General features: G+C 39.8%; 1 protein-coding gene across 2 annotated transcripts; it reads left to right on the forward strand.

Moving 5' to 3' along the window:
- The first annotated feature begins 1,144 nt into the window (after positions 1 to 1,144).
- itga6b (integrin, alpha 6b) lies at positions 1,145 to 25,332 on the forward strand. Of its 2 annotated transcripts, XM_036129147.1 has the most exons (26): positions 1,145 to 1,406; positions 9,165 to 9,286; positions 10,030 to 10,109; positions 10,239 to 10,500; positions 10,737 to 10,868; positions 14,083 to 14,296; positions 14,391 to 14,584; positions 14,686 to 14,783; positions 16,329 to 16,456; positions 16,543 to 16,632; positions 17,840 to 17,901; positions 18,032 to 18,201; positions 18,284 to 18,427; positions 18,535 to 18,650; positions 18,810 to 18,966; positions 19,056 to 19,139; positions 19,232 to 19,311; positions 19,431 to 19,508; positions 19,588 to 19,690; positions 19,820 to 19,987; positions 21,445 to 21,546; positions 21,633 to 21,743; positions 22,250 to 22,348; positions 23,643 to 23,765; positions 23,934 to 24,005; positions 24,523 to 24,646. In XM_036129147.1, the coding sequence occupies exons 1-25, from the start codon at positions 1,228 to 1,230 to the stop codon at positions 24,000 to 24,002; spliced, it is 3,165 nt and encodes a 1,054-aa protein (XP_035985040.1). In that variant the 5' UTR covers positions 1,145 to 1,227; the 3' UTR covers positions 24,003 to 24,005; positions 24,523 to 24,646. The 2 variants fall into 2 exon arrangements, with proteins under 2 accessions (XP_035985040.1, XP_035985039.1); XM_036129146.1 differs by lacking the exon at positions 23,934 to 24,005 and having other exon boundaries at positions 24,523 to 25,332.
- Positions 25,333 to 25,596: the final 264 nt, after the last annotated feature.

The raw sequence follows: 25,596 nt of genomic DNA on the forward strand, positions 1-25,596 counted from the left end.
ATCTAAAGACAGATCCCCTCCACCGACACAATATTTCTTTATTTCCTCTTTGCAAAATAGCTCAAGTTCAGTCGGACTGAACGGAGAGCATCTTTAAACAGACATTTTAAAGTCCTGTGGCGGATTCTCAATTGGATTTAAGTGTGGGCTTTAAATGGGCCATCGCTATGCCTGCATACTGTCTGCTGATCTGAACCACTCTATTGTAGCTCTAGCTATATGTTTAGCACCATTTTCCTGCTGGAAGGCGGATCTCTACCGCAGTCTCAATTTTTTCGTAGCTTCATAACAGGTTTTTCGTCCAGGATTGACTCGTATCCGGCATCGATCATCCCATCAGTTCTGACCAGCTACCCAGTCCGTGTTGAAGAAGAACCTCCCCACAGCATTATGTTACTTATCACCACCATGTTTCACAGAGGGCATGCTGTGTTTTTTTGTTTTTTTTTGTACTTTTTTTTGTTTTATTTTTATGTTTTTGCCTCAAATACTATTTTTCAAGTAGGTAAAAAAGTTTCGTTTTGGTCTCATCTGACTGAATTTTTTTCCCGCATGTTTACTGTGTCCCTATGTGGCTTGTGGCAAACTACGAGCATCAAAATGTGTTAGAGTTATCTTTTAGCTGTGGTTTCCTTCTTGCCAATCTATAAAGGTCAGATTTGCCAAGTCCTGTTGTGACAAACGTCTCCCAACTGAGCTGCGGCTTGCTGCAGCTCCTCCCGAGTCATCCCCAGTTCCCCTGTCTGCTGATGCTCCCCTTGCCTGGCCTGCCAGTTCGGATGGAGGGTGACGTCTCGGGGACAGCTTTTCTCTTTCCATTTTTCGGGGAATGGATCGGGCAGATCTCTTGAGAGATGTTTAAAGCTGGGAGAATTGTTTTAAAACTACTCTAAACTTAGGACTAACCTGTTTCCCTGTTCCGTCTGCTTTACACTCAGATTACTCTACACGTTATTTAGGTGTGGTACCAGGGTAACATATGCTTGGCACAATGCTCATATTTTCATTAGTAAAACAAACAAAAAAAGCCTTTTAATACTGTTTTCTATCCTTTTCTCCGATGGTGTGTTGCTTTGTTTTGTTGTGTGGGTGAGTGTGGCAGACCAAAGAACGGTAGGAGGAGCTGCCTGAGGACATTCAGCCCTCCTTGTCCCTCTCTGTCGCACTCTGCACCTTCTGCCCCAGAGACGCACCTTTCTCCTCTTCAGGGAACCTCCACGCTCTCTCATGGAGGGCCACGACACGCGTGGACTGCGGCTGCTCGCCTTGGTATTGGCATGCGGGGGGCTGCTGTCTGCCTTCAACCTGGACGCCGACAACTTCCTGAGGAGAGACGGGGACCCGGGCAGCCTGTTCGGCTTCTCCCTCGCCATGCACCGGCAGCTTTACCCGGAGGATAAGAGAATGTAAGATGACTCAGAAAAGCAAAGTGTCGCCTTTAAGGGGAGCTTTGCTTGTGGCGTCTTAAGAGTTTTATAGCTGCGCCTTCTTCTTCTTCTTCTTCTTCTTCTTCTTTTTTTTAATAATAACTCTAGTATCCGTGTAATTAAGGCGTCAGTGCAAATTAGACGACAGTAAGTTCATTTTAGGTTCTTAGTGTCTGCGGGACCACTGCATTCCTTTGCAAAAAAAAAAAAAAAAAAAAAAAAAAACGAGCCTGGGAGCCATTAAAGTATCAACAGAGTTCTATAACGTGGTAATATGAGCTCAGGTATGTCGCAGGTTGTTCAGAAGTGTTTTTTTTTTCTCGCTTTTTTTGCCGAACGGGATGTCTTTAAACGCACCAAATTCCACCGTTAGTGTAATACCTGCTGTACATTGTTGCACCTGTCGTGAGTTCAACACCGAGTTTGCACTTGTTAATATTCCCCTCCTGGTTATTCATTATCAGTTTTTATTGGACTTCCTCCAAAAGGTTTCAACACGCCTGCGCAGGTGATTACTCTTCTTTGTTCTGCTGTTGTGTTTAGGTGAGACTAGTTTTTTTTTTAAAGAGACTAAACATCTTATCTGTTCGGATGAAAAGATGTTTGAAGAGTTGTTTACTCAGTATAAATTCCACCTGTTATCTGATAGACGCTGCATTAAACCGTAATCAGAACAGACAAGTTTATTCTGTCTAGACCAGACTGAAACAGTGTTCAGTCTGGTCTAGACAGAATAAACTCCCCTCTGATTATAAACATATAAACATAATAGTGTTATGTTTATAATCAGAGGGGAGCTGTCTAATGGTGTGTTTAACCTGAGTGTGTTTATTAGTATGGTCTGAAAAATACTGTCAAAAGCAAAAGTGTACCATTAGCTACATCACTTTAACTGTTAAATGTTGGAATTAATTTTAGTTGCCTGTGAATGGAGATTTTAAATAATGTGCAAAGGTATTTTAGTCATTAGTTTCGACACAGAAATGATCGATCCCCAGGCATTTCCATCCAATTGTGTTCAAACCAGGTATATATCGCAAGGTTTTTGACTAAAACAATAGACTTCTAAATTCTTTAAACAACCCAAGAAGTTATAATTGGCACAAAAACAACATTGAGCATCTCTCAAGAACACAACACACAGTTTCAAATGGTGGTAGCTGCATCATGATTTGCAAATTTGTACAGTTCTTCACATAGAGCTGAGTTTTTTTTTTATATGTAAATGAATAGATGAGTCCTTCCAAACGAAGTCAGTTTGGACCCCAAAAGCTTCGGGCTTCTGCTAGAAAGCTGGAAGCGCAGATTTAGGTTTCAGAATCACAGCGAGTTTAAGCCTTTGTCCAAATAATAAAAAGAATGACTGCAGACAAGAGGTATATCCTCATAATCTGACAGATTTAGAGAGTTTCTGCAAGGTTGAATGAGCTAATAGTGGTGAATCAAGATGTGACATGCTGATAGTCGTTTACCCATGAAGAGGTGGAAAAAGTTTTGAAGCATACTTTACGATGGTTTATGTTTTTTTTAGTTCAAAGAAGTCTGGCATTTTACCAGCATTTTGAGATCCACTGTATGTGTAAATATATGGTGCTACTTAGCTCCAACTCCTTGTTTGTAATTTCTACACCAGTGACTGAACAGTATTCCAATTCTTGATTTAATTGTGATCTGTTGGCTCTTTATTGAGCACCCAACAAGAATCTAAAGTGATCCTAATGCCCAAAAAATTATTTGAATACATATTGCAAGCAAAATGAAGGTTTTGTGAGTCCAGACTGTGTTTTAAAGCATCTCTGTGCAATATAGAACATATTTAAAAAAAATGCAGTCCCAAATCCTGTAAGAAAAAAAAAACTTTCTCTTTATGGAAGCCCCGAGTCAGATGCTAGAAATTAGATAGCAGCTTCAGCCAACCACAGTGCACAGATGTCAGATTTTCTTACAGTGGTTGCACAACATCACGGCATTCCACCTTGCCATTGAAGGAATATGGATAATAAAAGTAATGCAACTGACACAAAACAGGCAAGTACTCAGGCTGCACCCAAGGCTGTGGCTCCCTGTGCCACCCGCCCTGGTCAGTGAGCCATATAGGCCATTTCATAAAACCGGCTACTGTCTGAACATCAGAACAGATTGCTCCCAGTGTAACTTCCCCTGAGCTGTTATGATTCAGATCAGTCTAAAATTTAGCATGTTAGGTGTATAATTTTGTACTTTTTTTTTAAAATACAGCTACACACACAGCTGCTTGTATTCATTTTCCTCGTCCTGTTTAAAATGGAAAACACGTGGTCACCAGCACAAGACTAAAGCCACCACAGAGTTGCCCCTTTTCAGCTTATAAAGGTAAACACTGAACCACTTGCTCGCAGATACATCCACTGAGCCAAATGTCAGCTGGTTTGGCATCTGTGTGGATATGATGGTTTTTATTATAGTCTGGGATGAAAATAGATCTCATGTTACTGTTATAAAACTGTAATTTCTGACAGAGGTAATGTGTATCGCTGTATGCTGCATGCTGCATGCTGCATGTGGATGTGTGTGTGTGTTTAATGGTGCAAAAACGGGCTGCAACTGCGAGCACTGAGGCTCTGCCTTCTGATCTGGAGACAGATAGTTCGGTTGTTCCTGCTGTTTTAATTTGGTTGCTCTTGGAGGTCTTTTGCAACAACATGTATACTTAAGTGTTGCCGTGTTTTACAGCTGGGTGTGCACGGTGAGTCACAACCCTCTCATTGCCCGTCGTTCATGCCAGCTTTTGGTCCCACTTGACTATTTCGCAGTCTCTCATTTCATGAAAAAAGTTTTATTTGTACCTTCCTGGGAGGAGAGAACCTGCATAGGTGCAGGAGATATGGAGATACGTGCACATGTGTGAAGAAGATGAGCATGAATAGTAAAACACGCAGACACGTGCTGTTAGGGAGAGGAGAAAGCAGTGCAGCTAAGTGGGGAGACTGGGAGGTGCCTTGAAAGTTTGTGCTGAGGTTAGCGTTGTGCGTGGGAGCATGTGGTTTGTGTATTTGATAAAGAAGAAGCATGTGAGTGAGATTTAGCCCCCGTGCTCATCCCCTCCGGTTATTCCAGGTTATCTAACATCAAAGGGAAAGGAGCTGAAGGTAACGGCTTCAAGAATGCCGAAAAGGCCATAAATCAGTTTTACATCTGGGCACCAAACCCAGCTATTGTTCAGCCCGTCAGATTCAGCAAGCTCAGTGCAGACAGATGGATAAGGGGAAAGGTTGGGTAACTCCTGTCATGGACCTGTGGATCTGCAACCAATTTGGCAGTTGATAGAGAGCCAAACGATGATGCTAAGCAACACAGTCTGTTCAAGAAGACAGAAAGTCAGCTGCACACCTCTCTTAGGATGTTTCTCCGGTGGGCGCTGGAAGCTGTCTCTATGTCACGCTGCCATTTTCTGAAAACACTCACTGGCTACTTTATCAGAAAATACCTTTCTGGTACGTGTTTGGAACACTTCTACCTTCAGAGTGCCCTTGACTTTTCAAGATTTAACAAGATTCACATTGTTGTTCCACCTAACAACGGTGCTCTATTGAGTTGAGATCTGGTGACTGTGGAGGCTGTCAAGGTGCAGTAAAATTTACTTTAATTATTCAAAGATCCAGTTTGTGATGATTTGAGCTTTATGTTATGGCCATTACAAGATGGGTACACTGTGGTCGTAAAGGCATGAATATGGTGAGCAAAAAAAAGACAGGCTTTGGCGTTTAAATGTTGCCCAAGTGCACCTCAAAGTATGCCAATTCTGATAACGTTAGCAAGTGTTTTCAATCAACTGTTGCACTGAAAAACCAATCACAAGGCTAAACTTAAAAATAGAAAAATAAAATACCCAGATCCAAAATTGACAGTAAAAATAATCCAAGTAAAAATAAAGACTATAAAAATTTAAAATAAATGTTAAGCATAACGATAAAAAAGAACGAAAAAGCAATTAAAATGCACTAAAAGCACAACAGAGAGAAATGCTAACAGCTCATAACTTAAACACCATTTTAAACAAATTGGTTTTGACTTGAAAATGTCAACTGAGCAGGCCTGTCTTACATCTGGCTCAATGGGTAATTCCCTTTCTTCCCCATTTAGGTGCCTGGTTCGAACTTCAGCAAGTGCTCTTAAAACCAGATCTAGATGTCTGGATGCATTAGGTGGCTGCCATGGGATTGGCTGAATCCCTATACGCATTATCAAGGGTATCTAATAAAGTGGCTTGTCAGAGTTTGTGTGCTTCTGTTGTCAGGCTTGGCGCAGTTGGGCCCAAACACACTCTCTCTCTTCCTGTGGTCAAATCCTGCCTCTCAGGGTTTCCTCTGCTGGCGGTAAATAATGAGAGAAATAGCTGAGCAGCTGTCACGAGACAGTTTTTGGGTCTGTTTTATCACATCATGTCAGTACTTTTGTTGCAAAACTGTGGATTGCGATGAAGCTGTAACGTGTCTGTTGCCGTCAACTTTCAGTTCCTTTTTCATTAGTTTGTGTTCTGAATTACGCAATGTGAAATGGCAATAATTACATGTTTATACAATAACTCAGACTGTGGTTGGTTATGATTTGCCCAACATTGCAGTTAAAGTAAGGAGACTTTTAAAATCTGTTAAGTAATTTTGGACATAGCAAAGACCTCAAACATAAGGACCCAGTTTCCTGTTTACAGTCAGGGAAAAAGCAAGCTTTCTACGACCGTCAGTGGCATCATGAAAAAAAAAAAGTACACTGCATACTGCTGTGGCTTGTCGGACCATCTTTAACAACAATTATTTGAAGATGCTTATTTCTGGGTGGCTTAATGAACCTCACACATTGCTGTGGGTGAACTTGGCCATGCATTGCTTCAGTTTGTTGTGGCCGGTGGGCGTTTCTTGCACAGCTCCACTGAAGTCCCACCACATCATTTCAATCAGGTTGAAGTTTGGACTTTGACGGAGACATAGCAGCCTGTCATTTCTTTATTTTTGTCTATTGTAGGTTTTCTGCTGTGCTAAACAGGGAGCTGTGCATTATGGCCTACAATCTTTATTTTGGTCTCATTTCTCTGAAGAACATTGTTTGAGATATCTTATGATTCCTTCACATGGAACTCAGCAAAACAGTAGTAGTTTTGCTGCCATACCTTCACAGAAAGAAGAGGCTTGCTGTTTCAATCCTTCCAAACACCCAACACTCCTCCTTATTCTCCATTTCTGCTAACATGCATCTTATGTTCGACACAACATAAGTGGGACCTGTAGACCCAGGATTTTGTTTTTGGTTTTTGTTGTAATTTCTCAGCGCATTGAGCTGAGTTTGTTGGATCATACACTCCTTGGAAGATTGCCAATAGTCTGATAAAGCTTCCCAGATTAATGGGTAGTAAAAAATTGCTTCTCTAAGGTCTTTGCTGATGTCTTTCATTCTTGGCATAATACTCTCCTGAATGCTTCAGAGCAGCAAATTACTAGATAGATAGTTCCATCTGCTGATAATCAGGTGAGTAGATTTGATTGCTGACGATTTACTTTCCTTCTTAAATCCTATGTAAGGGGTAGAGTGTAAATGACCCCCGATTGCACTTTACACTTGTTCCATTAATTATGCCCGCCTCTTGTGTAAACAGGGTCTGCTGTCTCACGGGCGAATGTTTGCTGTCCAGAATGATTTTTTGTTTGTTTACTCCAGCGCAACAATGTGTTGGAACTGTCTCTAGCCTCTGTGATATCAAATTTCAAGAGCCACACAGTCCCCTTCCGTTAAAAAAAAAAAAAGTTTGATTGGACACATGATGGGCGGATGAGAACACAAATTATAAGTTGCGTGGTTCTGAAACCAGGCCAAACCCATCCAGCGGTGAGAAATGGGATAAACACTGCACACTTGTCTGTTTTGCATAATCGGTCTGTTTCTACAAACAGCTGCTTGTCTTTCTGCTGTCAAGTCCTAGAAGAATAATATGTCCTTAAAAATATGTATTTAAATGCAGAAAAGTTACATTAACATCATGCAGTTAGAGATGTAAAGTATGTCCTAAAAAAGACATTGTTTTTTTTCTTCTAACTCCTCTCACGCGTTCTGTGTATTCAGTATGGCAGCATTTATCATAAGTTATACTGTCTCTGAAAATTTGGGAAATAGTTTCAGATCCTTGCTGTGCAGACTGAGGAGTGGACGAGTTAGGGCTGTGCTGCAAATCTGCTAATCACATTAGGCAGATCTCAGCTCTGCTATATGGTCGTTCTCTGTAAATTCCCTGTATGCATCTGAGGATGCTTTGTTTTCCAGCTAAAAATGGTTTCCCTAATTAAATCTGATGAAGGCAGTATGCTGCACAACATTAACCCCAAAGGTCATTTGAAAGGCAAATAAAGCCACCGTATGTGTTCATAGAATGAGGTCAGTTTATTAATATTGTGTACTGTATGCAGTAGACATGGTCTGATATGAGATCTATATAGCTGAAGTAAAATTAACACAATTTCAAGAAATTGCAACAGAAATGTATAACATGTACTAATTGCTGTTATTTAAAATATAAAAGTAACAGTGACTCATGCTGCTGTAAAATTATTATGGTAAATGGATGAGTATTTTTATCATACCATTGAATAAGCTCTTATGGCATAGTTATGAACGTGGGGAATAACTAATGAGAGTTATAACAATGATGATTATCTCGTTTACAATAAACTTCAATACATGATGTTTGCAAACTCCAGAAAGCTGACGGTACACTTTGGGTTGCTACTTTTGATGTTAGAACAATTTTATTTCCATCAGTGTTTCCATGAGAGCATCAGTACATATCAACATAATTAAAACATTTAATTAAATTCAAATATGGTGTGCTGTTTAGTGATACAATTGGATTATTTAATGCAATGGGTGTGCTGAAGTAGCCTACACGACAAGGGTAAGTTTTATTTTTCAAGCAGGTTTGTGTTATCGCTATGGCAATAAATATCACAAAATAACTAAACAAACAAAATGTAGGAGCTTTATCACTCAAACAATAATTTCCATACCATGTGTTTAACGTTGTTGTTGTTTTTTGTAAAGTGAGCAAAGGTTTACAACAAACACCTGCTAAATATAGAGCAAGTTCTTATGTAAACCTTCTAATTGTGCCAATTGTTATTTTTTGTTGTTCTGGCTGTTATTAAGTTAGCTGAAGCTGAATTTAGCCTACTAAGAGAGATGGGTGGCACTCCGTTAGTTTTAATACTGATCACAAAATGTTTTAAAATACCTGAACTTGTTTTTCCCTGTAAGCAAGGATGAATGTAGGAGCCATCTTTCTGCCTGCTGGCCAGTAGTGGACCATAACAGTTGCAGCACTGCACTACCTGCAGCTATTTGAAACCTCAGCAAACCCACAAAGAACTGTATATGATTTTTAATTTTTTTTCACTTTTTTATATTTTACAAATTTAAACCTGAATATAATATCTGTTCAAAGATAGCTCATGTGCTTTGTGGAAAGCATATGAAGAAAGCATGCTCTTTCTACAAATGAGCGTGAGAACTGGCGGCTCAAAGCGAGATCAATTTGCAAATCAATTGCTTCTTATCAGATCGAAACCATTGAACTTGAGTTTGGTGGCAGATTTAGTGCTCATTTATTTGTCTGTCTACTCTCGACTACTGTTTGACTCATGCCAGAGGGCAATGTAAGATGCTGCTATGCATTAATGAAAGAATGGGCTGTGTTCATGTGTGTGTTTATTGCAGGCTGCTGGTTGGAGCACCAAAGGCCAAAGCATGGCAGGCTCAAAAATCTAAGGTGACAGGAGGACTCTACAAGTGTGAGATGAACTCTGACGCGTGCACAAGAGTTGTTTTTGATAATGATGGTAAGGTATATCTTTACACACCTGCAGGGAAGGTTGAATACAAACAGTTGACCATTAAATGTATTCAAAATGATATTTTCCTTTCAGTCTGACATCTATAAAAATCTAAAGGAGTAAAATAATTTCTGATGCTATTTGTAATCACCTTAATATATTTTGATTAATAAAACAAGAAATGAAATACAAGAAACATAAAAATTATTACAACAAAAAAGAAATCTGGGAAACTTGAAAATAAACATTGATCATTAGCCTGAATAAAGTCTAACTTTACTAAAAATTCTTTCAATGTCTCTCTCTTAAACTCAAGTCCAGAGTCCTTTTGTACATATTTTTGAGTTCTACTTTTCTGTCCTAAAGCTTATTAAAATTTTGAAATAGAAAAAAAGTAGAATTCAAAAGGAAAGAGGTTTTAGAGGGTGGTGGTGACCGGATTCCAAGAAAACCCGTCATGATCATAGGACAGGAGAAGATAGTACCTAGGGTTTCATCTGACCGCTGGATGAAACTTAAGAGTTTAATCTGTGGAATAAAAGAGTCTAATACCATGATAAAGGCCTTTTCAGCAGTTTTGGCCAGAAGAGTGAAAGATGTGCATTTGTGTGCAAGGAAATTCAGAATTCTGAGCATCCATGTTTCTGCATTTCATTAAAAGCTTTTTTTTTTTTTTTACAGTTTGGATTTTTATTTTTTTGTTAAAGATTTTGGTCTGTTTTTCTCCTTTTGTTCCTGTTCCTTCATAGAGGATCCAACAATTGAAAACAAAGAAGATCAGTGGATGGGGGTGACAGTGAGCAGTCAGGGACCAGGAGGCAAAGTTTTAGTAAGGCTCCTATTTCATCATCACACTTAAAGCACACTGAGACTGGCAAAGCTCACTTCTGCAAACATGTTTCTTAAAAACCATAAAAATCTGTCAGTCATCACCTGTATCTATCCCTTTCCCTGGCAGACCTGTGCTCATCGCTACAAGCGGCAGAAAAACGTCAACACTTCTCTCGAAACCCGTGACATCATTGGCCGTTGCTATGTGCTGAGTCAGGACCTAACTATTAATAGCAGATCAAGTGAAGATGGTGGACGCTGGCATTTCTGTGACAATCGGAACCGGGGCCACGAAAGGTTTGGTTCCTGCCAGCAGGGCCTCTCTGCAACATTTGACAAGGACTTCCACTACTTCATCTTTGGGGCTCCTGGAGCTTACAACTGGAAAGGTAGTTTAGGTTTAAATCATTTGGGAAATTGCACAAGGCAAGAATTTATAGTTCCATAAACATCTTCTATATGAAGCTTAGTTTTATTGACAAGAAAGTAGTTCTACTACTGATTCATATACTCTTTCATATGTTTGCCATTATGCTTCATAGAAAATGGTTTAGTTATGGGTTTAGCAGACTGTTATAACAAGCAAAATAATCTTTCTCTCTTCTCCTCTGCTTCCTGCTTCAAGGCGTGGTACGCTTGGAACAAAAGAACGACACCTTCATAGATCTGGAGATCTATGATGATGGACCATTCGAGGCAGGAGATGAGACTGAGAAGGACCCTGACCTGGTCCCTGCTCCTCCCAACAGCTACATGGGTAAAATATGTACTTACAGTGCCTTGCGCTCAAATTCATACCCCCTGAACCTTTTCACGTGTTGCTTTGCTATAACCAGACCATTAGATGCATTTTTTATGATCCTATGGTAGAAACAATTTAATTTATAATGATGAAATGAAAGAACAATAATTCACAAAGGATATCCAAAAAAATGTGGTGTGCATTGTCATTCAGACCCTTCACTTTAATGCCCTTGAATTTAAAGCCAGTGTCACTATCTGCCTTTAGAAGTCAGCTGGTGTGTTAATAAAGTCAGTCTTAAAGTAATTTAATTTCAGAACAGTTATTCTGTAAGTTTTTACCATTCTTCTTAGAGAACATTAGTCAACAAACAGCAAGACTGGAAAACACATCAGACAGGTAAGGTATGTACATCTGTTAATGTGGGGTTAGAAAATAATACAATATTACAAGCCTTGACATTTTCATGGCTCACGGTTCAATCTACCATCCAAAACTGGAAAGAGTATGGCCAGTTGTAAACCTAGGAGGATCTGACCATCCACCTAAAGTTGCAGGCCTCGCAACAGGAGGATTAATCAGAGTAGCCAAGAATCCCTGGAGGGGTTACAGAGACCAACTGCTCAGGTCAGAGAAAATGTTGACAAGAAAACTATTAGTCGTGTACTCCACAAATCTGAACTTATGAAAGAGTGGTAATATGGACTCCAGAAAGCCATATAAATGTTTCTTTTGCAGTTTACCTCAGTGCAGGTAGAGGGCACAGCAAACGTGTTGAAAAGTGTGCGGGTCTCATGAGACCAAGTCTGAAAAACAACACTGCACATCACCCTTAACACAACGCCATGATGCTGGTGGCAGCTGAAGCATTTTGTAGGGATGCTTTTCCTTGGAAAGGACATTGAAAGTGGTTAGAGTTGATAGGAAGACAGATGGAGATTTTTCCTGCTTTGCTTCTAAAATCATGGGGGGGGGGGGGGGGGCAGAATGACGACCACGCAGAGTCTCTAGCCCCATTTACACTACCCTTTTTTAACTGATCCATGCCGAGTTTGGACCGAGCTTGAATCAGTTAACCATGCCGAGCTTGGTTCTTACGTCCATTTACACATCACCCTAGCACGGTTCCTTGCCTCCTAGTCACGATCTACGGTACTACTGCTCTCTAGGATTGAAGGAGGGAATTAAGAAAATCAAAATGGTGGCGCCCGTAACATTCAGGAAGTTATGTTTGGTTATAATTGTGATATTTCATTGTTTGAGTCAGGCGAAGAAGGCAACCTTTGGTGAATTTACTTGACGGAGTCGGCTTTTGGGACGTGGATAAGACAAATGAACGTCTAATTGGGATTTACAGACGCAGGAAACAATGGCAGACGTTGAGGTTCATCACACTGCTAAGCAGAATTATCAATCACTGGAAACTGTGTAGCACGGTAGGGAAGCTAGTATTTTTATGAATGTCTGAAACCGCAAAATTAGTCAGCTGACTGTAAGGAGATGACGCGGTCTGCTCATGCGCTCTTTGTTATCTGAGAACCGAGCCACTGAAGAACAGTGCCGAGCCCACCCATCGAACTGGTCTAGATTTAGCGCAGATCGGTTGTGTCTGGCACGGTTCAGTTCAGTTTGCGATCCATTTACACTCAATAGTTATCTCAGTTAACGAGCTCGGACTGCTCTCGGCAAAGTTAAAAAAGGATAGTGTAAATGGGGCTTCTGTCTGGGGGTTAGTTTGTTTTGCCTGATTTGTAACGACGACGTGGTGGGGATGGTACATTCGGCTCAGCTCTTCTACTACGTCAGGGCAGCAGAAGGTAAATACCTCTTGTTGCGCTGAACCTTTTTACTCCTTCATCATACACTTGAAATCGGGGACATTTCCGGGGACAGGTCATCCAAAACGGGGACTGTCCCCTGGAACGTCTGGTAACCCACCTGTAAGCTGTTTGCATTCCACCTTAGGCCAGCTTTATTGAGACGTTGCTGCCCATGGCTGACCAGGAAACTAACATGGAGAAAAACATCCAGGATCCCTGATCAGTGTTCTTTGGAACTTTAACAGAGCAAACCTCAGCCATGAACTTCTGAAGTACAGTGCAGTTGATTACTGTAACTCTCTTCTCCTTGGCCTTCCTCAACAATCGTTCCATAAGCTACAAGTCGTTCAGGATTCCACCTCTCGCATTATAACCAAAACCCATCATCTCATCACATCAACCCAGTCCTGCATCAGCTCCATTTGGCTCCTGGCTAAATTCAGAATAGCATTCAAAATCCTTGTAGCCTGTGCACATTCAAGGCCATCCACTACATCGCTCCCCCTACCTTTCTGATCTTCTTCACATCATTACTACCTTCCCGCACCCATAGATTCTCCTCTTCTGTTCACTTCACTGTTCCTCCTTCCCGCCTCAGCACCATGGGGAGCAGAGCTTTCTCCCGCTCTGCTGCTAAACTCTCTCACTGCAGACATCCGTAACAGCGGCACCCTCTTCCAGTTCAAGGCTAAACTCAAAAACCCACCTGTTCATAAGTGCATACTCTCTGTGATTGCTGGTTCACTGTAGCTGTTATTGTTTGTTGCGTTATCTTTATTGTTCTGCATGTGCTGTACAGTGTCCTTGAATGCTTTGAGAGGTGCTTTTAAAAAATGAGATGTATTATTTTTATTATTAATAATAATATCACACTGAGGTCATTAATGTTTGTATGTGCACCTGTACATCACTTCCACCGCCAACATGTACATAATAATAACAATGGAAATTATATTTACTCCTGCATCCTTTGCGCTCTGCTCATTGCACCATTGCATTATTGTCTCAATTTGCCCGCTTGTTTATAGTATGTTCATATGTGTTTTCTATACTGCAGACTGTTTGATTTTTATTACTGCATTCTTGTGTCATTGTATAATTGTATTAGTAAGCACATTGTGAGCATTGTACAATCCAGAGTCAAATTCCTTGTATGTCTACACATACCTGGCAAATAAAGCTGATTCTGATTTAGAAGGCATTCATACTGCATATCCATAGGATATTTGGCCAGATAGATGGACACCTAAAATACTCCAATAGAGAAAAATATGATGATGTTAATGTGGCTAATAGGTTCAAGATTTACAGTATGATTTTTTCAGCAAGCTGCTGTAATAACACCAACCATGTCTCTGTTACCAACTCACTTTCCTCTGGTATAAATTATTTTATTGTCTGTATTTCAGGATTCTCCCTGGACTCTGGGAAATCTTTGACCACCAAGGGTCAGCTGACGGTGGTAGCAGGAGCTCCCAGAGCTTACTACAGTGGAGCGGTGGTTCTGCTAAAGACAGGAGGGGAATCCACCAGGGTAATGCTCGAGGAGTACACTCTTAAAGGGGAAGGCCTGGCCTCGTCTTTTGGATACGATCTGACTGTGCTGGATCTCAATGGAGACGGGTAGGAGTACAGGGTGACCCACCCACTGTTAACTTCTGGTCTCATCTTGATTTTAACTTAACTCTCATGAGCCTATAATCTTCTTGCTCGTTAGCTGGGAGGACATTGTGGTCGGAGCCCCTCAGTACTTTGAGAAGGATTCAGAAATTGGAGGAGCCATCTACATTTACATCAACAAGGCTGGAAGGTGGAACAAAGTCAAACCAGCCAGAATAGATGGAGCAGCAGACTCTATGTTCGGCCTGGCTGTGGAAAACCTGGGAGACATCAACCAGGATGGTTACCATGGTAAGCTGGCATCATTAGTGTACCAGCGTGTGTGCTGTTGTTGATCGCTCTTCACACCGTCTAGCATGAATAGAGGCTGAAGCACAATGCTCTGCTGTCAGATTTTGCAGTTGGAGCGCCTCATGAAGACAGCGGTGCGGGAAAAGTTTACATTTATCACGGATCTGCCACAGGACAAATCTCAGACAAAGCTTCACAGGTATGTGATATGGCGCAATACCATACAAAGCTCTCTAACTTCCGACTCTCAGCATTTCCTGTTGCTACTCCAATGTTATAGAATAATTTAAGAAGTTAATCCATATAAGAACTACTCACAGTCTAGGGGCATTTGAAGACACTTTAAATACCTACCTACCTCTACTGTTTGGTATTTGACCCAAACTAAGCCTGACATTTTAATTTTTTGTATGTATTTTATCTGATTGGGCAGCATTTGTCTAGTTTGCTATGTTTATTTTTAATGTATTTAGATTATTATCACTTTGGTATTTTATTTATATTTAATTATATGATATTTTTGCTATTTCTGCACAGCACTTAGCTGCAACCTGTCCTGAAGAGCCTTCTAAATAGATTTAGCATTGATATCGCCCATACCTCCCATAGCCAATATTGAGGTGATACAGATGCTGTGTCACACCAGTGAGACATCCGTTTCTTTTAAAACATACAGAGAATTATTGAAGAGTTCACATTTAAACTGTCTTTAGGTTTAGATTATGTGTCTAGATTTTAGGGACTGTAGATAGTTAATTCAGAGGTTTAAAAGGCTCCCCATGTATCCAATTTCAGCATAATTCATTGAGTGATATAGATTGAAAGCTGAAAACAGCATTGTTGTAATACAGTTCGTCTTCCCATTATTTGCTGAAGGCGTCACTCTCCAGCTTTCTCTCACTTTCTTGCAGCCTTGCATGTTTGATGTGTCACAGAAAACACAATTTCTTTTTAAATAGTTTCTTATGTCTCTGTGTTTTCCTTTCATTTCCCTTATAACACCTTAGCGATACTAAAAAAGCTTAGTTTGAGACGTCGTGCCTCTGTAACAGCATGCACAAGTGGTATTGTCATCAACGTATAAAAAAGTAGCGTTCACCTTGGTGTGTTCACTGAGCTGAAAAAAGTTAGGATCTTAAAGATTCTGACTAGCACGTCATCGCTCACAGCTAAACTGGAGCTTTTTAGTGCCATTAAATGGACTGTGGTTTGAAGGGATAAAATCCTGTGCTTTAGGATAGGATTATATAAGCAACATTTTGTATGTTTCTGCTTTAAAATTGCTTCAAAACTTTTATTAAGCAATTGCAGCAATATTATCTGATATATTAAAATACTGTATGTTAAAATCTAGTTTGTTTTTTGTAACAAAATGAAACCCAAAATCCATGGTGTTTTTATCTAGGGTGAGGTACGATTTATTTCTATGTCGTAGTGAGTTTATGTGACACGATCTAAAAAGGAATGATTATAAAAGGAACCTTACTGTGATTTCAGCCCTTTCTGTCTGTTTTTAATGGGGGCGGGAGGTAAATCTATTTGATTCTAATGACTAAGTTGTACATTTTTAAATATAGATTTGTTATTTATGCCGATGGACTGCCTTTTCATTGCTGCAGTTATTTATCCTCCGCCTCCAGTCTTCAAAATATTGTGATTGGTATTAGTAGATATTTTGCAAGATGATTTGATCAAATCTTTTTCGATATAGGTAACCCACATCTTAACGATGCTTGTGTTTTAGGTATTATCTGGCAAGCCTTTGGGAGTCAGCCTTTTTGGGTATTCTCTAGCAGGCAACATGGACCTGGACAGAAACTCTTATCCAGACATGGCTGTCGGATCCCTCTCAGATGCTGTCTTTGTCTACAGGTGAGAAAGTTAAAGCTGATGCCTTAATCTTGTCTAGTGCTGCTCATGAAAGTTACAGAAATCCTCACTGAACTGTTTCTTCACAGAGCCCGACCGGTTGTTAACATCCGGAAGAAAATAACTTTTTCACCAAGTAAAATCGACCTCAGCCAGAAGAACTGCGGCAACACTTTCTGGTACGGCTGTCTCTGTTGTCTGTCCTCCAGTCTGCAGAGGAACTTTTACTGTAAACCTAATTTCATGAAAAACTGGTGCCCTTTCAAAATGCAATTGAAGCTTAAATAATTCTTAATTTTAGAACTATTTTAAACCTTTATTTATTGAAATAAGTACAAAGTTAACATTTTAGTGTATTCACTTAGCCAATCAATTGTATTTAGACAAATTAATAATACAGAAGTTGAAATCAGCTGCAGACTCATGAAAAGTTGGTTGAGAAGTGTTTGCAATTGTGTTGTATTTGCACTACCAGACAAAGTCATGTGCAGAGAGGGTAGCGCTTTGCCAGATCTCCTTCAGTTTACATTTTGGCATTTTAAAATTGAGCCATGTAGATGTACTTCTTAATATATAATAATATTTGCTCATAGAAACCTATTTTTTTAACTGACTGAGAAAACCAGCGTGTATGGAGGGATGTTGCTTTAACCCCTTAAGACCTGATAATTGTAGTCTAAACATAGGCTCTTTGATGCCTGAAAATTATCCCTTTCTCTTCAAACATATATTTTTATTTCTCCTGGCAGATCTGTAAACTAGGTTGACAATTAATCAAACACATATGTTTGAAGAGAAACAGATATTTTTCAGCTTTTTTCTAAGTGTCTAAAAGCCCTTGTTTAGACTGAAGTTCTTGGGTCTTAAGAGGCTAAACAGGGTGGATAGCTAGTAAGAACCAAGCTGGGAAAAGCCCCAGAGCCAGGCCTGGGAAGAGCTCTTTGGTGGGAACCTTGTAGCCAAGCACTGGCTCCCAAATGTTCGTTTTGCTCCACCCCACCGCTTCCGCCAGGAAGAGCATTCAGGGAGATCTATCTGAGAGAACGTGAATCTGAGAACCTGGGTGTACTGATTCCTGGGTTTATGCTTGTACAAATTCTGCAAGAACAGAGAAATTTCTTCTTTAACTCGAGGCGGCAAAGATGAAAACAAAATTCCTCCTGGCATGGACATTTCATGTGTCACTAACAATCAAGTGCAGAACTCTTGTACAGTCCTCATAAGCCCCTTTAAACACTAGCATTTTTTGTTTTTTGTTTCACTTCAAATTTCTGACCGATTTCACTATAGTTGTCAAACATCACACAAGAAGTAATCATTCCTAAATCTTAAAAAAAGAAAGTGTTTACAGGTTCTGATTTTGGTTAAAATGCTCTCTTTCCACAGCCTGAAAGTAAAGACCTGTTTCAGCTACACTGCTAACCCAAGCAGCTATGCTCCAAAACTAAGTAAGCTGAGAAATACTTTTATTAGCTCTAAGGAAGATTTTATAATGTTTTTTGTGCTGTTTTTTTCTTTTTACAATCGACAACACTTTGTTACCAAACATGTAGTCATTCACTCTCCTGTCCTATAAAGAGGTGGCCTACACTCTGGAGGTGGATGCTGACCGCAGGAAAAACAGTCTGTTACCAAGGGCAATTTTCACAGAACCTTCTGACTCTGATGTTAACCATAAATCCAAAGGGACCATTACTATGGACACAAAAGGAAAGGAGCAGTGTGTTACACGCCAACTTGCTATACAGGTAGTTTTGCTTTCAGGATTGCTGTGGCATTAAAACACATCACGGGTTGGAAAACACTTTGAGTAATGTTCCCCTCCTACAGGAAAATATTAAAGACAAGCTACGGGCAATCCCCATTGATGTTTCTGTGAAGATTCAAGATGCTAAGCGTGAACGTAGACAGACCCAAACTTCTCAGCTGTCACCTGTCCTTGATGCCAACGACGCAAAGACAGCTAGAAAACAGGTGTGTTTAAAAGAAACCTACAGCGTAAACAAATTAATCAAAATGCTTCTGTCCCTTCAATGTTGTTAATGTCGCAGTTTGACTGTCTCCGTCTGAAATGATTGTAGGTGGAATTTTTTAAAGAAGGATGTGGCATGGATGAGGTGTGTCAAAGCAACCTGCTGGTGAAATATCGCTATGGTTACCGAACAACTGATGAAGATACATTCACTCCTTTGAAAATGTAAGGGTCATTTTCACTCTTGTTTTTCATGCTGCTTGGTTGTTGTGGTGAACTTCTGGTGACACCCCGTATGCCAGAGAAGGCCATTTCACAGTGAAATAGATGAGGCCGTATACACCGCATGCTCATCAGCATATGGGTTTATAAATCTATGTAAAGGGAGAATGGCGTACCGGTGATGACGCTCAGCAGCCAAAAAGACATCGCCTTGGAGGTGACCGTGGATAACTTAAACGGCGAAGATGCATATGAAGCTTCTGTAATCGCTAACTTCCCCAGTACCTTGACCTATTCTGCTTACCGTGTCTCACCAGACGTGAGTTGCGTATTCCCTCGCACTTTCTGCCCCCTACAACACCAGGTTCACAATTTATGGTTCTCAGCGTGATTTGTTATCAATTGCAGGAGCTGCAAGTCACCTGCACAGCAAATCAAAATGGATCAATGGCTGAGTGTGAGCTTGGGAATCCATTCAAACGGGACTCAAGGGTGAGAAGATATTATGTTTAAATACTCTTAACTCCTTTTAAGCACAACTGTTAACACTTAAAATACTATATTTTATGTGTGTGTGTTCATAGACAACCTTCTACCTTATTTTGGGTACAGCGGGCATCTCTTTCAGCACCACCGAACTGGAGGTCGAACTTAAGTTACAAACGTAAATATCTGATTCTGCATCACCAACCGTTCGCAGCTCTGGCTTCACTTCCTGGTTCAGCAGCGTACTTCTTTTTGCAAATGTCTGATCTTCAGTTGAGCAATGTGTAAACTTTACAGGACGAGTAACCAGGAGAATCTAACGCCTGTGAAAGCAACGGCAAAGGTGGCCGTAGTCTTGCAGCTGTCCTTATCAGGGTAAGGATTTTAAACGTGTAAAAAAACTCCCCCACCGGTACTGATTCAGGCAACTGACTGTCCATTACAAACCTACCAGACATGTCAAACCATCTCAGGTTTACTTTACTGGGAATGTCAAAGGTGAATCGGCCATGAGGACTGAAAGTGACATTGGCAGCGCCATCACACACCAGTTCAGGGTGAGTCCAGGGAGGCTGCTTGTCTCGCCCCATACACGATCTGTGTTTACAAAAGCATTAAATTGAACTTTCAAACTATTGTTCCTTTTGCCTGGTTTGAAGAGTAATGCTTCGATCAATTGATTACAGATAATAAACTTGGGAAAGAGACTGACAGACCTTGGAACTGCCACCCTCCAAATAGAGTGGCCAAAGTCTACGAAGGACGGGAAGTGGCTGCTCTACCTGATGAAGATCAGCTCCACAGGAGTGGAGCAAATCAACTGCACGCCCAGGGAAGAGAACCATCTAAACTTGGTGAACAAATATGCTTGAAGATTTACCTTCCTTGCAAAAGTATTTGTGCAGTTTTTTGAACTTTTCCCCTTTTGTCATCTCAGAACAACAAATATTGGTGTTTTCAGATTTCAGAGTTGGTCTATATCAGCTTGCGTATCAAGAAGAGAGTAAAATATAGCTATGTTTTGCTAAATAGTTTAAGCTCAGTCTGTGAACATAATTTTGAAGACTTGCTTCAGATTCTCAGTTGAGTTTGTGTCTTGATTTGAACTGGACCGTTCTAAGACATAAAAATGCTTTCATCTGAACCTTTCCATGGTAGCTCTGGCTGCATGTTTAGGGTTGGTCTCCTGCTGGAAGGTGAACCTGATATGGGGCCAAAATAGTAGCTTTAACATTTGCAAATGTGTGTGGAGAGTTGTGTGTCTGTATCTCAATTTGTGTGTGTGCAGTGAGATTTGAAAATGTGTAAATAAATCTGTAAATGTGTGAGGAGATTTATGTGTCTGTACAACAATCTGCAAATGTGTAAAACTACTTGTGTGAAATCCGTTTTGCAAATGTGTAAAAAATCCACAAAGCTGTATTTTTTACACATTTGCAAATCTCAGTACACATTTGCAGATCTTGAATACAAATTTGTGGATTTTTTTTACACATTTGCAAATGTTAAAGCTACTATTTTGCCCCTATAATCTAAGCTTCCAATGTTTTGCAGTCACTAACATGTTTACTTAAAGCACTGCCTTGTGTTAAGCTCTATCCGTCCTCCCAGGACTCCGACCACCTTCCCTGTCCTTGTTGGCTAAAAGCATACCCGCAGCATTATTCTGCCGCCACTGTGTTTCACAGTGTGGGTGGTGTTAGTTTCCATCAAAGTGTCAACTTTGAAAACTTTCACTTTGAAAATATGAAAGTGCTAGTTTGGCAGAAAGCATTGCATTTTTCATTTTAATAAGTTAAAAAAGTTGCGCTTTGGTCTTACCTGAGCAGGGCGCCTTTTTTGACACACTGTGTTTCCTGTTCCCTCTACATGCCTTGAGGCAAATGTGAATCTAACTAACTTCTGAGGCCCTCAAAGAACAACACTTTTGCTTTGGGATATATTGCATACAGGGATACTTTATTTGCTTTGTAGGCAGCTTCTGAAGGAAATTGATGGCATCGGTTTTATTTTGAGGTATCTGAATAAACAGAGTTGAATACGCATGTGTGCTACACTTAAATTTTATTTTTATTTGAAAGTAACTAAACCATGTATGATTCTTCCTTTACAATTCTGCACTTTTTGTTGCTCTGTTAAAAAAATAAGTAAATAAAAAAAATCACAATAAAATAGAGTAATGGTTTGGGTTATAATGTAACATAATGTGAGAACGTTCAATGGGTATTAGTACTTTTGCAAAGCACCATATTTTCTTTTGACAGGCGCAGACGAAAAAATTGATGAGTCTTCTACTCTGCTCTGCTTTAAGGGTTTGATTAACAGCAGAACGAGAAGAGCGGCAGGAAACACCCAGGGAGGGATTGATTACACTTTTTCACGCTTAACGGAGAAAAAGGAATTTGAAACTCTGGTAAAGTGACAGCACTTGATTTTTTTTGCATGCTCCTCCAGTTAAAGTGAAAGCTTCAATTGTAACTCTGTTCTGTGCATTTACAGACATGTGACAATAAAGCAACATGTGTGACAATAAAGTGCCCCCTGGGGGGCCTGGACAGTAATGCAGCAATCACTCTGAGCTCCCGACTGTGGAATAGCACCTTCATAGAGGTATCTGGAATCAGCCTTTTTAACTCAGCTCCTTCATGTAGGTTTGAGATGAGTTGAACCTGAAATGTTTTTGTTAAACCATTCTTTCAATATAGTTATATTTTACTTTATCTTTCAACTAAGTTGGGTAATAGGTGCAGAATTATTGTATTGCAAAAGTGAAGAGGGCTAGATTGATATACTAAACATGCCAACATCAGAATAATATGATATAACAAGTTTTATTGAAGCTTACTATTTGTAAGGATTTCATCATAAGATTGTTTACTTTTAGTATTGATATCAAACACCATATTTACTTTATATCATATTGCTTTTTACACAAAGATTTTATGGACAGTGTCAGAAATAACTGAATTAAAGAATTTCTGAATTAGCTGAATTTTGTTTTAAACTAAAATGATCCTGGAATCTGGTTACTGGGTGAGCAAAAATGATTGAAGTCAGTAGTTTCCTCGCAGTTTTCCTAAATACACCTAAAGCAGCCCTCCTATCCTTTTAAACAGGACTACTCTAAGTTACATCATGTGAAGGTGATCGTGAAGGCTTCTCTGCATGTTGAGAGTGCGACGACAAACACAATGCTGAAGAATGCTGAGACTCAGGTAAATGAATAAAAAAAGTAATATATTTTATGATACAAATTCCGACAAAACAAGAACATTATGTTTTTTTCCTTTATTACATTGCATTCAGTTTTATATAAAAAGCCTTGAATCATGTTGAATGTATTGCACAGTCATATTGTATTTGAATAATTGTTTAACTGATTTTGACTTTGTGCATCAGCAGAATACATGGAAATATTAAATAATTTTTGGATAGTCAGGGACCTTTGTTTTTTAGATGGTTAATCGTAATCAGGCAGAAGAGTATATAGTTGTATTGGATTGAATTGTATTGAGTTGTATTGAGGATGCAATTTTCTGGGTTTTTGTGCTCAATTTCTAATTGATTTTATAAAGCTTGGATCTAATAATACTGATATTAGCTGATTCCAGTTTCCTTTAAAGAATTGGCTACAGAATGCCTTTGTTTGCATGTTATACAAATTAAAATCTAAACTGTCTTAACGATACAAATTCTCCCTCACATGAAAACAATGAGACGTGCACCATTAGAGTTTGTATTGGTACTGTTGTCAGTACTTTTCTGTTGCTGTTTTTTCAAAACAGGTTTTTTTTATCAATAAGATCTTGGGTCTCAATGAGACAACCTCCACAAATAAAGGTTAAATTAAAACAATTCCTCAAAAATAGCCCAAAACTACTGAGCTGATAATCACTTGAAAATGTACAAATGCAGTTAATTCCACCAGCTTTTTCATACAACGTATAGTTAGAGATGCAGTTTTTTCTACAAGATCCTTTCAACAATAAATAGTAACTTTATCTAACTTATTATCTGAGGGTGACAAGCTGTAGTGTCCTGTTAGATTATTAAGTTATTTGTTTTTTTATTAACTATCTAGGAGCTGTTGGCAGCCTTTCTATCATGATCACTCATTAATTACGTATATCAGGCCCAGAGGAGACGTCGTCCTGCGAGTGAGAAAGGAATGGGTCTATTACACAGCTCTGCAGTAAAACAGGATTTCTCTTAATATTTCAAAACTAAGACAACCAAATTACAGAGTTGACGTTTAGCGTCTTAGCAAATTCAAACAATGCCATGTTGTACTGAGTCAGTATATCGGGAGGCTCTATTTATTCCAACCTTCCTTTATTTGGCTGAAAATGAGAAGAGTAGAAAAAGACAAGAGTATTTTAAGATTATTTTAAGATTTTGGGATAGCACAGAACAGTTCTAATATTTTAAAGGGTATTTGCTTCTTCACTCAGATAGCCTACGATTATTAAAGTAATAGCCTACTGATGTTTTTTCTGTTTTGTTTTCCAGGTGGGACTGACTGTGTTTCCAGAGCGGCGTGCTGCTCAGTATGGAGTGCCTTGGTGGATCATTTTGCTGTCCATCCTGCTTGGCCTGCTGCTGCTGGGCCTGCTGGCTTTCTTTCTTTGGAAGGTAGGAGTGATGGAAAAAAAACACTCTATTCTAACTAGAGTTAAGCACATATACAGTACATATATTTGTGTCATTTTAATTTTGACCTGTTGTTGGTCTTACCACCATCAGCAGAACAACTGCAGGTAATGCGATCAAACGCACGTCTAATGATTTGCCTCTCCTCAGTGTGGAGTCTGTGAGAAAAAGAATAAAGAGGATCCATCAGAAAAAGAGAAGCTGACGTCAAATGCATAAAACGTGAGGGCGTAAAATTCCTGGGTCTGTCGGATATAAAGACTTTTCCCTCTTGCTCCGTCTTGCTATAAAAGTGCTGCTTTCTGGTAAAGCGAGCAATGGGCAATTCCCACTCTGTGATAGAAATACTAATGTAGGCGCTGAATGACCATTTCTCACGTGAGTTTTCACACGAGATTGCGGGCATCAGTTCACTTGCATGGCCGAGGTGATGGCTGATAAGCAATGACTGGGTTAACTATTGCTTTAAAGAATATAATTGGGGCTGATCTGCACTCAATGATCTTTTCTATTGTTCGTGTTTTGTTGCTTCTGAACATGCAGTCACTTGGTCTGGAGTGTTTTACTCCCTGTCTTAAATACCAGGGCTATTAAAACAGTTCCTTTCTCCAGAGAGGCGCACCTCTCAGTTGATTCACTTCATCGTGGCACAACAATCTCCATCTGCTTGGCTTTCTCTGGATGCTTTTAAAAGCCATTTTCATGAAGAATTTACTGACTTTGTCTTGTGTGTTTGCAGTGTGGCTTCTTTAATCGGGCCAGGTATGAAGACAAGGTTCCCAGTTACAGTGCCGTTCGGATCAGACGGGAGGAGAGAGTGGTAAATTCTGCAAAAGACAGCCGGGGCCACCTGGAAAAGAAGCCATGGATGACGACTTGGCATGACAAGGGCCACTATTCCTAACAGCAAGGACATCTGTCCCTTACTGATTGATCAGCAGAATTTCAAATCTCTGCTGCCTTGGCTTTGCACATTGAGGACTGGTAATATTGAGATACAAAGTAATTCATTTGGCAATAAGTCTTAAGGACTAAATACTGGATCAAACACTGTTGTTGTGGGACCTCGGTGTTCTTAAACTTACTCTGTGAGATGGACCTGTGCAACTGCTGTCCTGTAGAGCATTTTGAGCTTATTTGGTGCATTGGTGTTGACTAGAGACTTGGCAGTGAGAAGCTGTCATACTGCTTTGTACGTTTGAATGACTTGAACTGTTTGTATTTATTCTTGCATGGAATGCTTTAGTTTTTGCTTAACGAGGTGGACGAGTTATGCATATTACAAAAGAAAAACAAAACACATAACACCAAAATCTATTTTCCATTATAAACAGACTCCCCCCCCCACCCCCAAGTCTGTCTTAGTGGTTGACCTGTTTCCTCTGCCTCAGATTGTACATATTCTGTATCTTATGTGCAAGCTGGGAACTGTAACCAGACCACAGCAAAAGTCATTGTGTGAGACCCAGCTGAAAAAAAACAAACAAAAAAACAGAACAGTGTGACAGGGAATGAAATGCTTTCTTAATAAAAACTTTTTACTACATCACAGTGTTGCCCTCTAAGATGTGTTCAGGGTTGTCATATACAGTAGTCAAATGATTTTCCGTGATGGATGTCCAGAATAATATCTTCACCTCAAATGTGAGTTGATAAGGGAATGAATTGTCCAGCAAGGATGAGAAAGTTCAGAGAAAGCATGTCTGGACACCTAACAAACGGACAACCTACCTAGGTATTTGAAAGTGCACTGTGGCGGGCCGTCTTCCTGTCACTAATCACGGGTTTCACTGACCACTTGGAAAAAAATATC

This window comes from Fundulus heteroclitus, unplaced genomic scaffold, assembly GCF_011125445.2.
Source record: "Fundulus heteroclitus isolate FHET01 unplaced genomic scaffold, MU-UCD_Fhet_4.1 scaffold_141, whole genome shotgun sequence".
In the NCBI taxonomy this organism is placed as follows: Eukaryota; Metazoa; Chordata; class Actinopteri; order Cyprinodontiformes; family Fundulidae; genus Fundulus; species Fundulus heteroclitus.